This window comes from Castor canadensis, chromosome 13 (assembly GCF_047511655.1).
Source record: "Castor canadensis chromosome 13, mCasCan1.hap1v2, whole genome shotgun sequence".
In the NCBI taxonomy this organism is placed as follows: domain Eukaryota; kingdom Metazoa; phylum Chordata; class Mammalia; order Rodentia; family Castoridae; genus Castor; species Castor canadensis.
This window is the reverse complement of record NC_133398.1, coordinates 4,949,823-4,963,336: the sequence shown is the minus strand read 5'-3', so window position 1 is coordinate 4,963,336 and position 13,514 is coordinate 4,949,823. Positions and strand designations below refer to the sequence as shown.

General features: G+C 43.5%; 1 protein-coding gene across 1 annotated transcript in view; it reads right to left on the bottom strand.

The window, feature by feature from the left end:
* Positions 1-13,514, bottom strand: part of Med27 (mediator complex subunit 27) — a 201,345-nt gene that overhangs the window by 133,964 nt on the left and 53,867 nt on the right. Inside the window, exon 3 of the mRNA XM_020161590.2 lies at positions 6,593-6,723. Coding sequence (XP_020017179.2) covers positions 6,593-6,723 — 131 coding nt within the window. The remainder of the gene's footprint in view (positions 1-6,592; positions 6,724-13,514) is intronic.

The window sequence follows — 13,514 nt, the reverse complement described above, 5'->3', positions numbered from 1 at the left end:
CAATCTTTTAATTTGTGTACACACACTGGCTAAAACTAATGGACTGAAAATTACTCTGAGCCAAATAAAGAGGGCAACAGTTAACTGCAGGGTTTGAGACCCCTGTCCAGGTAACCCTTGCTATCTGAACATTCCTATTCAAACCATCCTAGAGATGGTTCCAGACTTGGAGGAGAAAGACAAAAGAAGCTCTGAGTCAGAAGCTTACGCATGGCTGATGTTAGTAATGAGTTCTCAGGGTCGGTTATTGGAAACTGATCTCTTCCTTATTAATATGGTCTCGCAATGGAGAGAAAAGATTTCTCCATGTTCTAGAATGCAAACAATATTTTAATCTTTAATTATATTCTCAATTTCAGCTCTTCTGGAGAGCTATAGCCACCTAGGCCTAGGATTATTTCTTTATTACATATCCTCTCTGTGGTATTTAATGAATATTGTTACTTAATACTTGCCAGTAGGGAAAGAAAGACTTAGTAAATTTCCATCCGAGTTTGGATGACTTTTTCCAAAACTCAGGAAACTTTTATCTGCACAGTTCTGCTTCCCTTGTGGGACATCAATGTAGGCCAAAGCAGGGAAAAATGCTCTGGTCGCCAGCCCCAGCTCAAACTGAGTGAGGCTGGATACTAAGTTGGCCCTCTGAAAGTGACCCTGAAAAAGTGCTGGGAAGTAGTGCTCTCCATTTGTAATGCTCACGGCCGTGAACCAGCTTGCTCAGTAGTTGATTGACTGTTACTTTGCTCAGAGGCAAACTGAACTTAAGTCCACTAAAAAGTGATGCCAGACATTCTTATCCAAGCTTCTTATCCCCATCAATACTGATAAATTTAACATAACTTACTCACAACATAATCAAATTTTGCCCCCAGCAAAATATCAAGGCTTTCAAGGGCAAGACAAGGCCCAAGGAACCAGGAAGAAAGCAAGTCCTAGGACGCCTGCTCACAGCCACCACGGAAAGAGTTTTTAATGAAACTGAAAACCTGGACTTTCATACCTGTATGTCTAGAAAAAGAAAGAAAAACAGTTCCAAGAAAAGGTCTCAAAAACCAGCAACAAAGAGGTAATGATGGGATGGTTCAGAAGCTACAGGAAGACCTCGTGGTTCCGTGAGTGCCCCTTGCAAATATCTGCCTTGCTTGGTGAAACATCAATGACCCCATAGCTTCCACTCATTCATCACCCTCTCCAAGGACAGACAGTGTCACTGCTTTGCTTCCGTGACTCCTGGCGGCTCTACATTAAGCAAAAGCCAACAAGAGCCTCTGCATTTCAAGAGCAGAGCAGCACCCCACATCTTGGAAAGAAGCCAATCAATCACCTGCATAAGCACCACGTGAACTGCAAGTCGCTGACCAGGGGACTAGCATGCAGGGTGGAGGCAGAAGGTGCACAGCCTTCAGTTCAACTCCCAGGGCCAAATCAGGAGCTGTATGAAAGGCACTCTGCCGTTCAAACACTGGAGCTCCAAGGGGTGAGTGCTATGTCATTATCCCTGCTGCCCCCTGAGTCAGTGGCACTTCTTTCCTGCTGCACTTGTCACAGCACACTGTTTTTGTGGTGTTGCTATTGTTACTGAAACATGAGGTAGGTCATCCAGGAACCAGAGCATAAGGTGAAGACTGTTCTCTTGAGGTCATCAGACAAGACTGAAACAGATGCAAAACACTGAGGAAACGCCAACCACAGGCTGCAAAAAACATCCAAGAATACAAACAAATGGAATGAACCACTGTTACATACAAAATAAATGAATCTCAAAAGCAGCATGACGAGTTAAAGAAACCAGAAATGAATGCTACATTCTCTGTGACTCCATGTATGTGAAGTTGTAAAGGCAGCCAAGCAAGGGGACGGGGACAGAGATGCAACAGTGGCTGTCCAGGGTGGTAGAGAAATGACAGACAAGATGCCAACTCTTTCAAAGAGCAACACGCACAGTTGCTGGCAGGCAAGAGGCATTCAGACAGAGGTGTGTGTACGACAGGTTTTTTGGTGTACGCATGCTTTATCTACTAATGGGAATGATCCAGGAGAAGAGGAAACACTGATGCATAGGCAAGAAAAAGACAACCAGTGGAGAAGTGGCACAGAGCAGACGAGAAGGAATGGACCTCAGCCCCAGGGACTGCACAAAAGGCCAGCCCTGAGAGGAAGCTCAGCAGCAAGATCTTCCCATGGAAGACATCATGACAGGAAGCTTTCCCCTCAAACCCAAATGACACCAAGGTGTGCAGAATAAAGGCAGAGAAGACTCTTTCACTTTTGGGCCACTGCAAGCCAGCACTTCACCTGCTACTGAGGCCCAGGTGTCTGGCTGTTTCCATCAGCCAGCATCCCATGTTAACACAAAAGCACACCAAAAACTGCATTGGAAAGTTGAGGCTGCTATCTAAGGAGGCACAAGTAAACACAGCTACATTCAACGACATTAAATACCCAGATATCTCACTACACAACTTACAGGTCAGTCAAATAAGAGAGCCACTCTCCAGGCTGACTTCAATCCTATAAGGGTCAACGGCCAGGCAGTGTTCCCCAGCAACAGAGGGTACAGCCTCCTCATGGAAAGACAGCATTCCTGCCAGACTTCACTTAGGATGAACACCTGGGAATGATGCAGGGCAGGGCGCTCACCAATGCCCTCTGAATGCAAGCACTCAGTAGAAGAGCTTGTAGGGCCAACGTCTTTCTCTCCTTACAAGCTTCTTTCCAGGGGGAGGAAGATATGAATCATTAATCCCACATTCACACATCCTCTGGAACTCAGAGGTCTCTGAATCTTCAAGGACTACTGCTAAAGCCAAAGGCATCGGAGAAGCCAACCCAGCCTTCCAGTCCCTCATGCTCTCGTGACGCCTGTGGTCTCAACCCAGTTAAGCAGAACCAGTGCAGAGCAGGTGTGTGAAGAGCCAGCCACATTCCTTCACTGACCTCCTCCACTGTTGAAAAGCAAACCTTTCCTTAGAATTCTGGAAGCCTACACAAGAAAGCATCTAACTCCCTTTCAAAACAAAGCCTCCCTCTTTCCCAGCTGTGGCTAGCTGGGCCTCCCTTAAGTGGGTCTCTCTTGGCACCTGCCCGGGGCCGTCCTAGGCACATTTTACAATGTCCTGCTACTTGTTTGTCCAGAGCTTTATACTAAGATTCTGTCTTAGTCATCTCCAGCACAGTGCAATCAAGGCCTTGTGGGCCCTGGGTAAATATTCATTGACTAAATCAGTGAATGGAGCTAAACTGCTCAGCCATCCTCCCCATGCAGTGTGTCTTCCCACTGGCAATTGGGTGCTTTAAAATACTTAGACACTTCCTTCAAAAAGGAAAGGCCGTCCCGTGCAGCACTCACACTCAGGGATTCATTTCAGATGAACGGAATGTGTACAAGAGACACTGCTTTCTGAGGCTAGGTTATAAGACGACAACCTCCACCTGGCTCTCACTCTCTTAGCTCACTGGCTCTGGAGATGTAAGCAACCATGTCCTGGGGATACTCAAGCAGCCTGTGATGAGGCCACATGGTCTGCCAACAGCCAGCACCAGCTGTCCTGCCCAGTCAGTGAGCAGCCTAGGACAATGCAGCTCTGACCCCAGCAGAGCCTTCAGGTGACCACAGCTCTGGCTGATGTCTCACTGTAGCTTCAAGACTAACTCTGAGCCAAAATTACCCAGACAAGCCATGCCCAGACACCACTAGAGAAAACGCTTGTTGCTACAACACTGTTTTAGGACAATTTATTATTCAGCAATACTTAATTAATGTAGCGACCTTGGAAGATTTGGGTGTTTCATGAGGGGATCCAAGGGATTTCCTTAATGACAAAGTTTTGTAATTAGGAGTCTTCTGTAGAACACAGCTATAACGTCACCATTAATCTGCAAATTCAGATGTTCCACAGATCAAATCATGATGTCACACATTATCAACTACGGTCACTAATACGTTAGGACATGACACACAACAACAGCACCATACAATCCTTTTTGGAGAGTTTTGGTTTTAAAAATTATGTATGACATACATATAAAAAAAACTCTAAAACAATATTCAATCAAAACCTTAACTGTAACTTCTCAGAATGACATTATTTTGTTTTTTGCTTTGTTTTTTTTTTAATCTACATTGTGCATACATTATTAATATTCTAATTTTAAACTTTAAAAAAACTTTTACAACCCACTTGGGCTAGCAGCTATGTCATATTTTTAGCCAACATCAAACACAATGAGTGATGAATAGCAGGAGTTCAAGAAGTGTTCTGGAGTCCTAAGGGTAGACCCTGCCTGCTAGGCAGTACTTCTGTGACAGGATCTCAGAATGATGTGAGTGAGCCCAAAAGGCTTAATGAGGTGGAAAAAGAAACAGTCAATTGTCACAGGAAATAGGCTAGTAAGTATAGGAAATCATTCATTGGTGTATTCTTAGGACAGAGTATCCACTTTTCTCTTTAAACTAAGTGTTTTGAGTGATCTATTATAAATTTCTAATGACAGTTGTGAACATCTCTCTCTCTTTTTTCCTTTGGCATCAGAACAGTGTCTGTTGATTGCCTTGGTGCTTAAAATAGTTTCTAAGTGTCCTCATAATAGCATGTCACCTGTAAATAGGTTTCAAGCCAATGCAAATTAACAAACAGTGAACAGATGGACTAAGAACTGACTTTGTCAAGAGAGAGTTAGCAACACACACTTTTTGGCTCCAGTCTTACGGGACCATTAGAAAGTCTTTCACTTCTCGCCAACATCTTGCCACAGCAGACAATCCATGCAGGGAAAATGACAAGTTACAAGCCCATCAGACTTAGAGAGCTGAAAGTTGAGATGTGCAGATCACCAAATCAACATGTGAGCAACAACAGCGTAGTCCTCCTTAAGCAGATTTCTACTTCTCAAGTCAGCTTCTTTTGAAAACTATGACACCTGTGTGTGCATGCACCATATGCACCAACTTGTGAGGGGCTAGCTGGTTATGTCCAGGAAGCAAATGCAAACTGTGAAGGAAAAGCCTGAGAATCATAGAAATGGTGACAGGAACAGTGCCCACCAGCTGGAGAGAGGGCCCCAGAGGAGTCATCCTCATGACGTCCCCACTCTTCCTGGCCTTTTTCCTCCTCTCCCCCCAAGTCTCTGCCTCTTGTCTCCTCAAAGAGGCCTTCTCCAGGCACCTTATTTAAGCAGGCCCTCCCCACACTTGACTCCAATTTATTCCCTTCCTAGCAATAAATCCTATCTAGAAATTATGGTACCGGGGCCATATCCATCTTGCTCATGATTCTATCCCCAGGGCTCAGAATGTGCCTAGCACACAGTAGGCACAATAAATATTTGCTAAATAAACAAACAAAATGGGAGCTTAAGCAAAGGCAAACAATCAAATCTTACATGCAAACTGTCCTCTGGAAGGGAAATGTTAAAGGTGCAGTTTGCTACTGAAAACGTGAGCAAAAGAGAGTACAAGAGGAAAAGAGGGAGGTAGAGGCTATACCTAAAGTTCTAGTCCAGTTTTGGGGAGTGTGGCCCCTTTCTGGAGAGGTGTACACAGAAACAAGGACTGGTATGACCACATTTCTGACTCCACACTATTGGGTAAACTTTGGTACACATTTATTAGGTCTTCTAATACAAAGACTCAACAGGTAAATAAACTGATAATGGCATAGTCAAAGGTGTGAAAAGGAACAAACAGCCTAAGTGAATCTAACAGATACTCTATTAGTGAAAATAAAAAAGCTGAGTTTCTAGGGGTGAAACTCAGTGGTGCAGTGTGAACTTCATATGAACAAGGACTTGGGGTCAAGCATGTACACACATACACATATAAACTGATGCAAAAGATGACTGTATGCTTCCATTCATACAAAGTTCAAAGACAGGTAAAATTAATTATTTTTTGGCTTTTGTTTTTTTTTGAGACTGTTTGTTCTTTGAGCCCAGGCTAGGCTTAAATTTCCAATCCTCCTGCATCTGCCTCTGCCTCCGCTTCTGCTTCCCAAGTGCTGGGGTAAGGCATGTGCCACTATGCCAGGCTAAAATGAACTGTTTAAAAAAGTCAGAATAGTGGTTGTTTAAGGAGGGAAGCAGCACAGGTTTAGACTGGGAACATGAGGCGGAATTCTAGGATTCTGGAAGTGATGGGTACATGGATGTGCACATGTGAAAAATCATTAAGCTTTGTTCTATGAACCTTGCTGAATCTGTTATCCCTGCTACTGGGAAAAAGAAGAACACACACTGCTTTAGTGTTTCAAAGAGGAAAGGCCAGCCTAGCAGTGACCGTATTCCAGCTCCAGCAGATTCTCTGGTGCTCTGCAGCATATGTAAATGTGCTCCTTGGCTGTGTCCTTTGTAAAGACACCTGTACCCATGTGCTGCCAACTTTTGGGGGATGTGAGGAAGAAGCAAAGAATAAGCTACGAAAAGTAGAAAAGTCACTCACAAAATATGTAAGCTATGAACTGCTGCTTACAAAGACTTATGCAAATTATGGCTTCCATCCTTTTTAAAAAAAACAATGGGGGGAAGGGAGGCACGACTTTCCACAAGCCCAAATTAGCCAGGACGATGAAAGACCTTTTCCAAGGCCATCACTCACTGAGGTGGGAGGACCAGGGTGGTAGGCTGAGCCTTTGGTCTGCGCTTGGCAGATACTCCCATCTGATTCGCAGACCGCTTCAAGGACTGTTGATTCAAGAGACCAGACGCTAGGCCTGCATGGTACTGCAACTGTGGAGAAGACAACGGGGAAGGTAAAGAACATTTGGTAAAAGCAGGACAAAAGGCGAATGAATACCTTATCAAACTTGAACCCTTACAACATTTTATGTTTTTTCAAATACAGCGACTATCCTGCCTCAAGGAATTTATTCCTCAGAACAGAACTGGGTGCACAGAAAGAATCACAGCTGAAGCGCACACCACAGCATCACACTGGATGCAATGGAGACGTCCACCAGTGTGCAGAGAAAGTGCTAAACTGCATAAGAACTTAATGTATCCTTCACTGAATTAAAAACAAGACAAGCTACACTGCTGACAGGTTCTTAAAAAGAGCCCACTGCAAAGTTAACTGTTATTTCTAAATACTAGAAGAATTTGGGTGGTTTCTACAGAAATTTTGTCATTTCATTAATAAGACCCAATGTTTTCCTCAGAGACAAGGTTAGTTCTGGGGGTTCTACTTACTGTCATGCCTTACTTGTAATAAAAACTACCAAACGCTAGTGTGCTGCAGTAAATCAGGGGCACAAGTGCCGGTCACAGGCTGAATCACTCTGAGGCTACTACTTCAGTGGGCACAAGCGTCACAAGAGCAAGCTCGTGAATACGCCTGACAACAGGCCGAGCTCATTCCACTAGACCACGTAGCCAGGGGGAGGAAGCTGCATCCTTCACACGGCTCCATGCCAGCATCCTGTGCTGTGCTCCCGGACAAACTGCGGGGCTCTGAGGTTACTCAGGACAGAGCATTTTACTCTCTACAGTACTTCAACTTCTCTACTGGAAGAGAAATGACACTGCCTAGTTTAAAACCAAACAAGACTTTAAAACAATGCACCTTATTGACTTAGAGTTTGTGTAAAATATAATGCACATTTTAAGTAGACAGTTTGAAAGGTCTTGACAAAGGTGAGTGATCAACACCCCAGTGAAGATAGAGAAATTCCCCATCACTGCAGGAAGCTCCCTCAAGCCCCAATGCAGTCAATCCTCCCAACTCCCACCATCAGGATCTTTTGATTTTAAAATTAATTAATCATTCTCACTCATTGCCAAATAAAGCATATATCCAATTTGACATGTAACAATGACTTTTACCTTCCCTTTTTAAGCCCATGCTTTTGTATTTTAACACTTGTATCATAACAACTGTCACCAATCTCTGTAGTAAAATTAGCCTCGAAAGGTGCTCCAATTTTGAACAGATGTAAATAAAACACTCAAACATGCAAATGCCAAGCTAGGAATTTGGATTGAGACCATTTATACCATCCAATGTTTCCTCCTCTCTTTGCAAATTAAGCTAGGTCTTTCAGACATATATTTAGAATTAACTAAATATACAAATAGTAATTCATTCTAAAGCTCTGAATCAATTTCTTCTCAAAATGCTTTTCAAGGCATACATTTTCTTTGCCGAGTCAGCTGCATTACAGCTCATGGTAATGAAACCACTGACCACCATATATAAAGGGCTGGGGCCTGGATGCAAAGGGTAATAACATTCTGAAAAATAAATGGCATCACCTAAAGCCACTGGCTGCACACAAACAGAGAGTGAAGAAAACAAAGCCAATTGAAATGATCTGCTCCTTGCAGGCGGCTATAAAAATGAAGATATCCAGTGACCCAGCAAGACTGAATTGTCTGTGTTTAGAGCATCCATACTGCTTCTTAACAGGCTCTTGATTTACTTGGTGATTTGCTGTGGGAGCCTATGGCTGCACAATATGGGACAAAGATTTATCACCTTCATAATAAAAATGGAGTTCTTCTCGGGGTGAAAAAGGGGGGGGGTAATTCAGCTCTAACAACTCATCTTAGACCAATGAATTTTGCTCAAATTTGGTTTTCTCCTACAGATTTCTTAAATGGGAAATCAATGGAAGCGAGGGACAGTACAACTTTGAAAGACAATGTTTCAAAATGTCAGCTGCTTGGGTTTCGATCTTCCCCACCAGAATCTGCAATGAGTGCAATATGCACGGGGCTTTCTGGAATTAAAGGGAAAGACAGCTTGGCAGGGACCGGCTCCTGGCTCAAGGCATCCTCTCTCCTTTTGGCTCTCCTTCTTCCTTGTCCATGCAAGCTCAGCCCTTCCTTCCAGCCCTGCTGACTGAGAGGTGGAGTCCTGCTAACGATGCAGAGTGGTGGTGGTGTTGGCCTACCTGGCATCAATTGGATCATCTGCTCAAACAAAAACCAAAACAGCAGAAGTGCATGCTAACTGCTGTCTATCTCTCACAGGGGTCCTGAGAAACCTGGACCATGCTGGATGCTCTCACTGCACAGAGCAGATCTAAGAGCACACGCAGGTGGAACGGCTACTCTTCCCCCAAACATAGTCTGTACACGCTGACTCATAATGACTAAGTGACATTTGTTAACCATATATACAGATCCCATTTTCCAGGAACACAGCCTCAACTGTCACGATCTGTAAGGCACCCATTAAATATTAAGCGAACCATCGTTACAATGGGAGAAGAGGTTAAAGTTAATAAAACTGACAGGCAGCTCCTGTCCAACTGGATTTATACATTATTTAAGCACCAAACATTCCAGTCCATGAGACACAGTTTAGAACTGAAAAGACTCTTAGAAAATGTTCAATTAGCCAATAGTTTTTAAACAGCAGAAGGGAGTTCGGAGCAAATCCACAAATTAACATTAAGAATATATCACTCCACTAAATACTGCCATAAGTTTTCAATTTCAGGTTCTGTAATATTTTCAATAAAAATATATTTCAATAAACATACTCCTCTCCAAATGTCTGTGGCATGGAAACAACTCCATTTCAAAACAGTAACTTATCAAAGTTCTAGTGTGATTTTCCTAACTGATATCATTTCTCCACTAACCAGCATGAAGAAACAAAACAGGGAAGGAAATGAAAGAACCTGATTTTTTTATTCCCACACCTTCCAAGTGTGGGGGTGAGAGTGTCTATGTGGCACATGTCCACAGCAACAGCCATCTGGAGTTGCAGCGTCCTCTGAAGTTTTGAGGGAACAATTCTCTCAATAACAATTTTGCTGCTTTTAACTTCAGCCTTCTGTTTTCTATGAATGAAGCCCTTTCTAATCAATTACATCTGCTGATCACTTTTCTATCTAGAAAACTGTAACAACTCATAAAGTTCTGAAGAGAAGACCAATTAGAATTAGGAAAACCTTGATTTACTGAATATTTTTTAGGTAGTACTTTGTGACACACTGAGCATGCAAGAAGCCCCAACCTCTGTTGTCAGGCAGAGCCCTGGTAGATGAATGTACAAGTTAAGATTCTCTTGGGAAAAGGGCTCCTGGGCTTTGCTACTAATCAGAGCTATATGAAACACACATTCCAATTCCTGTTCTAGAAAACATGCATCATCTCTCCCCCCACCCCCAAGGATTCACCAAGCTCTAAAATTGGGTTCCTCCGTGTTCCTAAAGGAGTTAGAAGAGTACAAGACTTCATCAAAAGAGGCAACATAATGTCCCCACAATATTCATACAATAGGCATAACAAAACATTTTCCCTTGGATAGGCTTGGTCTTTGTGGAATTTTCTTTGAAGAGTCTAAATTATTGGGGGTCAAAATTGGATTAGCATTAATATACTTTGAATTACATGCAAAGTCTCTGACTTAATTTGGGGTTCGGAATATCAAATGAGCAATGATCCCCTGGTGAGCTCTCCACTTGCTGGATGTCTTCCTTGTTGTGTTCTGAATGCTTCTACCTGCTCGAAAACAGATTCAGGAAATGTTCTGCAATGGACTGATGCACGAGAAGAAAGTAGAAGGAAGTCCACTGTCCTGCGCGTGTTCAATATACCTATGAAGCTGGTGGTGTTCAATGAGGCCTGGCACGTATGGACTGAAGCACATGCTGGAGCCTACTGGGGGGGGTCCGTGCCACAGCATCTCACCACATAGAACATCTTTCTACCTGTGCCATGTGGCCTGGATCTGATATCTAAAAATCTCAAAACTTACAAGTCAGATCAATCAAGATTTGGTTCTTCCCACTATAAAAATAATTTGGTGTATGTGTGTACGGGCGGTGGGGGGCGGGGGGGGTCCTGACCTTAAGCTATAATTCCCTTATTTTTTAAAAAATCATTTTACGTGTAAGTTTCTAAGAATGCTAACAAGATATAGGCGCTGCTAGTGACCAAATCCTAAGGAAGAACAATGGGATAGCACTGAGCTCTAAAAAAACTGCAGCTGGCTTAGACCAGAGGGCCATGGAATAGGCAGAAGAGACCAGGAGGGCTGGCACCTCATAACTCCTTTTGCCAGCTCATGTCATCCTGGGATGTGGCACTCAGGAAAGGCAGCCTTTTAGGCTGTTTCTCGGTTCAAGAGTGAAGCCAGCTACCCAGGGAGGTACTTGTCCTGAGGGTGCAAACTTTGTCATTGATTCCTCTGTGTTCCCTACAATGGCCAGGACTGTGTGTTGCATACAGGAGCTCCGAATGAATCTGTCAACTGACAAGCAGACTGGCAGGTTAGTGAGACTGCTATGGCCTGGTCTGGCATTGTCACCTACCCAAAGAACAGAATGGCTCTATCCAGCAGTCCTACTATGGCTGGCCTCTTTTGAAAGCAAACACACTGCTCTGCAGGTACAGCCATGAAGGAAACCTTTTTCCTTATTCCAATCCCCCAAAAGGCAGCAAAGCATGTCTGACCCCTGTGCAGGCCGGAGTTCGGGAAAGGTATCCACACAGACTGCACTGCAACTATTTCACATAACGGGATTCCAACAGCAGAGAAAGGCCTTAGAGATGCCCCACCCGCCACCCCCTGCTGCCATGTTCTACAAGGAGCCTCTGGACTTAAGGAGGGTAGTGGGCTGTCCAGGGCTCACCTCACTTATGAGGAACAAGCCCACTTGTTACTGCCACCACAGCAGTGAAACCTAGCAATTTGTAGCAGACAGGGAACAGCGCCACACCAAGCACACGTGGCTCCTGTTTGCACCCTTCCCCTGACCTCTTTCAGGCAAAGAAATTCTGCATGCTTTTCCCTCCTGCTGACTCCAGGAATGTGTAAGGTGGTGAGTGTGGGGAAGTCCTAAGCCTCATCATTTAAAAGTTTTAATATTCAGTGTCAAATATGTTAGAGAAAAGAAATCAAGAAACCACAGAAGCCTCACTAGTCAGAAAATCCAAATGCTACACTCAGCAGTAACTTACTTAACCTTTTTAGCAGTTTAGTTAGCATTGTCTAGCTACTGTTCTATGATGGGCAATTGTGGGGTTGCCCAGTGGGTAATCTGTTTCCTGAGGAGTTCTCTTTGAGATTTTGTGTTAGACACACTGATAACAAGAAGCAAGGACATCAGTGCCACTTTTTTCGGCAGATCACCAACCAAAACAGCCAGAGTTGGATGGCCCAAGTATAGGGGAAAAAACTTTCCAAGGTCCACAGAATACCCCAAAACTCACAGCCACAGTGTAGGGACATATGACACCTGGACTGATTCACATTACACACCTGGGTCAAATCCCACCCTAGACCGCTGGGATGTGTGCCTGTAGCATTGAGAGGACAGGGAACATGGTACTAATTTGAAATTCTCACATAGTCATATTTCTCCAGACCATTACATTTTAACTGGAACCAAGATTTGTGTAAAATGAGGAACACTTCTTCGTCATTTTGAGTTGCAAAGACCTTTGCCCCTCATTATTGAAATACGTTTTGTTTGCAGCTAATGAGAAAGAGCAATGTGTTACAATAAAGCTCTGGCTCTTCTGAGCAGAATGCTGGGCAAAAAGCAGGCAAGCTTCCCTGGTGTTCTCTCTTCCAAGGAAAGCAGTTACAGAAAAATACACAATCTAATTGTTTTGCTTGGGTTTTAATCTAAATAGCAGACAATGACATGAGTTTCTTTCCTCCTTTTATCTCCGAACGCTTCTTTCAAATAGCCAATCATTTTTTTTTAAACTCAGACTAAGCTTTTATGGATAAGTAATCATTTTACTTGGTCAAAACAGCATCAATAGGCATAAGAAAGAGGCCCCCAATTTATTTGCCTATTTGTTCTCTACTGGGAAGCTGGGTTTCAGGCCCCTCAATTACTATGAAAGCAGGCCCCAAATTAAGACTATGCTTCGTGCTCAACTGTGGCCGTGTTTACGTGCTAAACGCCATTTGGGTTTCTTTTCTTCCTACACATTAATCCTCCAATGTCCAAACTTCAAAAGCTATCAAAGAAGTAAACAGACAGGAAGACCGAAGCCTTTTCTTTCTAAATAGCTGTAATGTTTGAGGTTGTGTAGAATGGTTCCACTGGAACTTCCTAGAGTTCACACCTTTATTAATAGGCCTTTCTCCACACCTGCTCCTATTTACACCACAGCTGTACATATGTTACCATACTTCAAAAATGCCAATCAGCTCGGAGACTTATCACTCATGTATCTGAATGAATTCACCAACAAAGCAAACTGTGAACAGGTCTAAAAACGGAGGCACAACTATCACAGGGCCATGTGTAAAGGGAGAGAGAAAGAAAACAGAGGAAAGATGAGCAACAAATAAAGACGAACAAGGGCACTAAGAACTGTGTTTCACTGCCTCCTGTTGTGCCATACCTCACGCCACACCTGACTCTGTCCAATGTGTCCCTCAAGGTCACAAAGAAAAAGCATGGTGGATAGTCACATGGTACTGTGGGCTCAATGTTTTTGTCCCTTTAAATTCTTCTGTTAAGGTCTAATCTCCATTGCAATGGTATCTGGAGGTGGAGTCCTTGGGGGGCAACTAGATTTACATAGGTCATGAGGTGAAGTCCCCC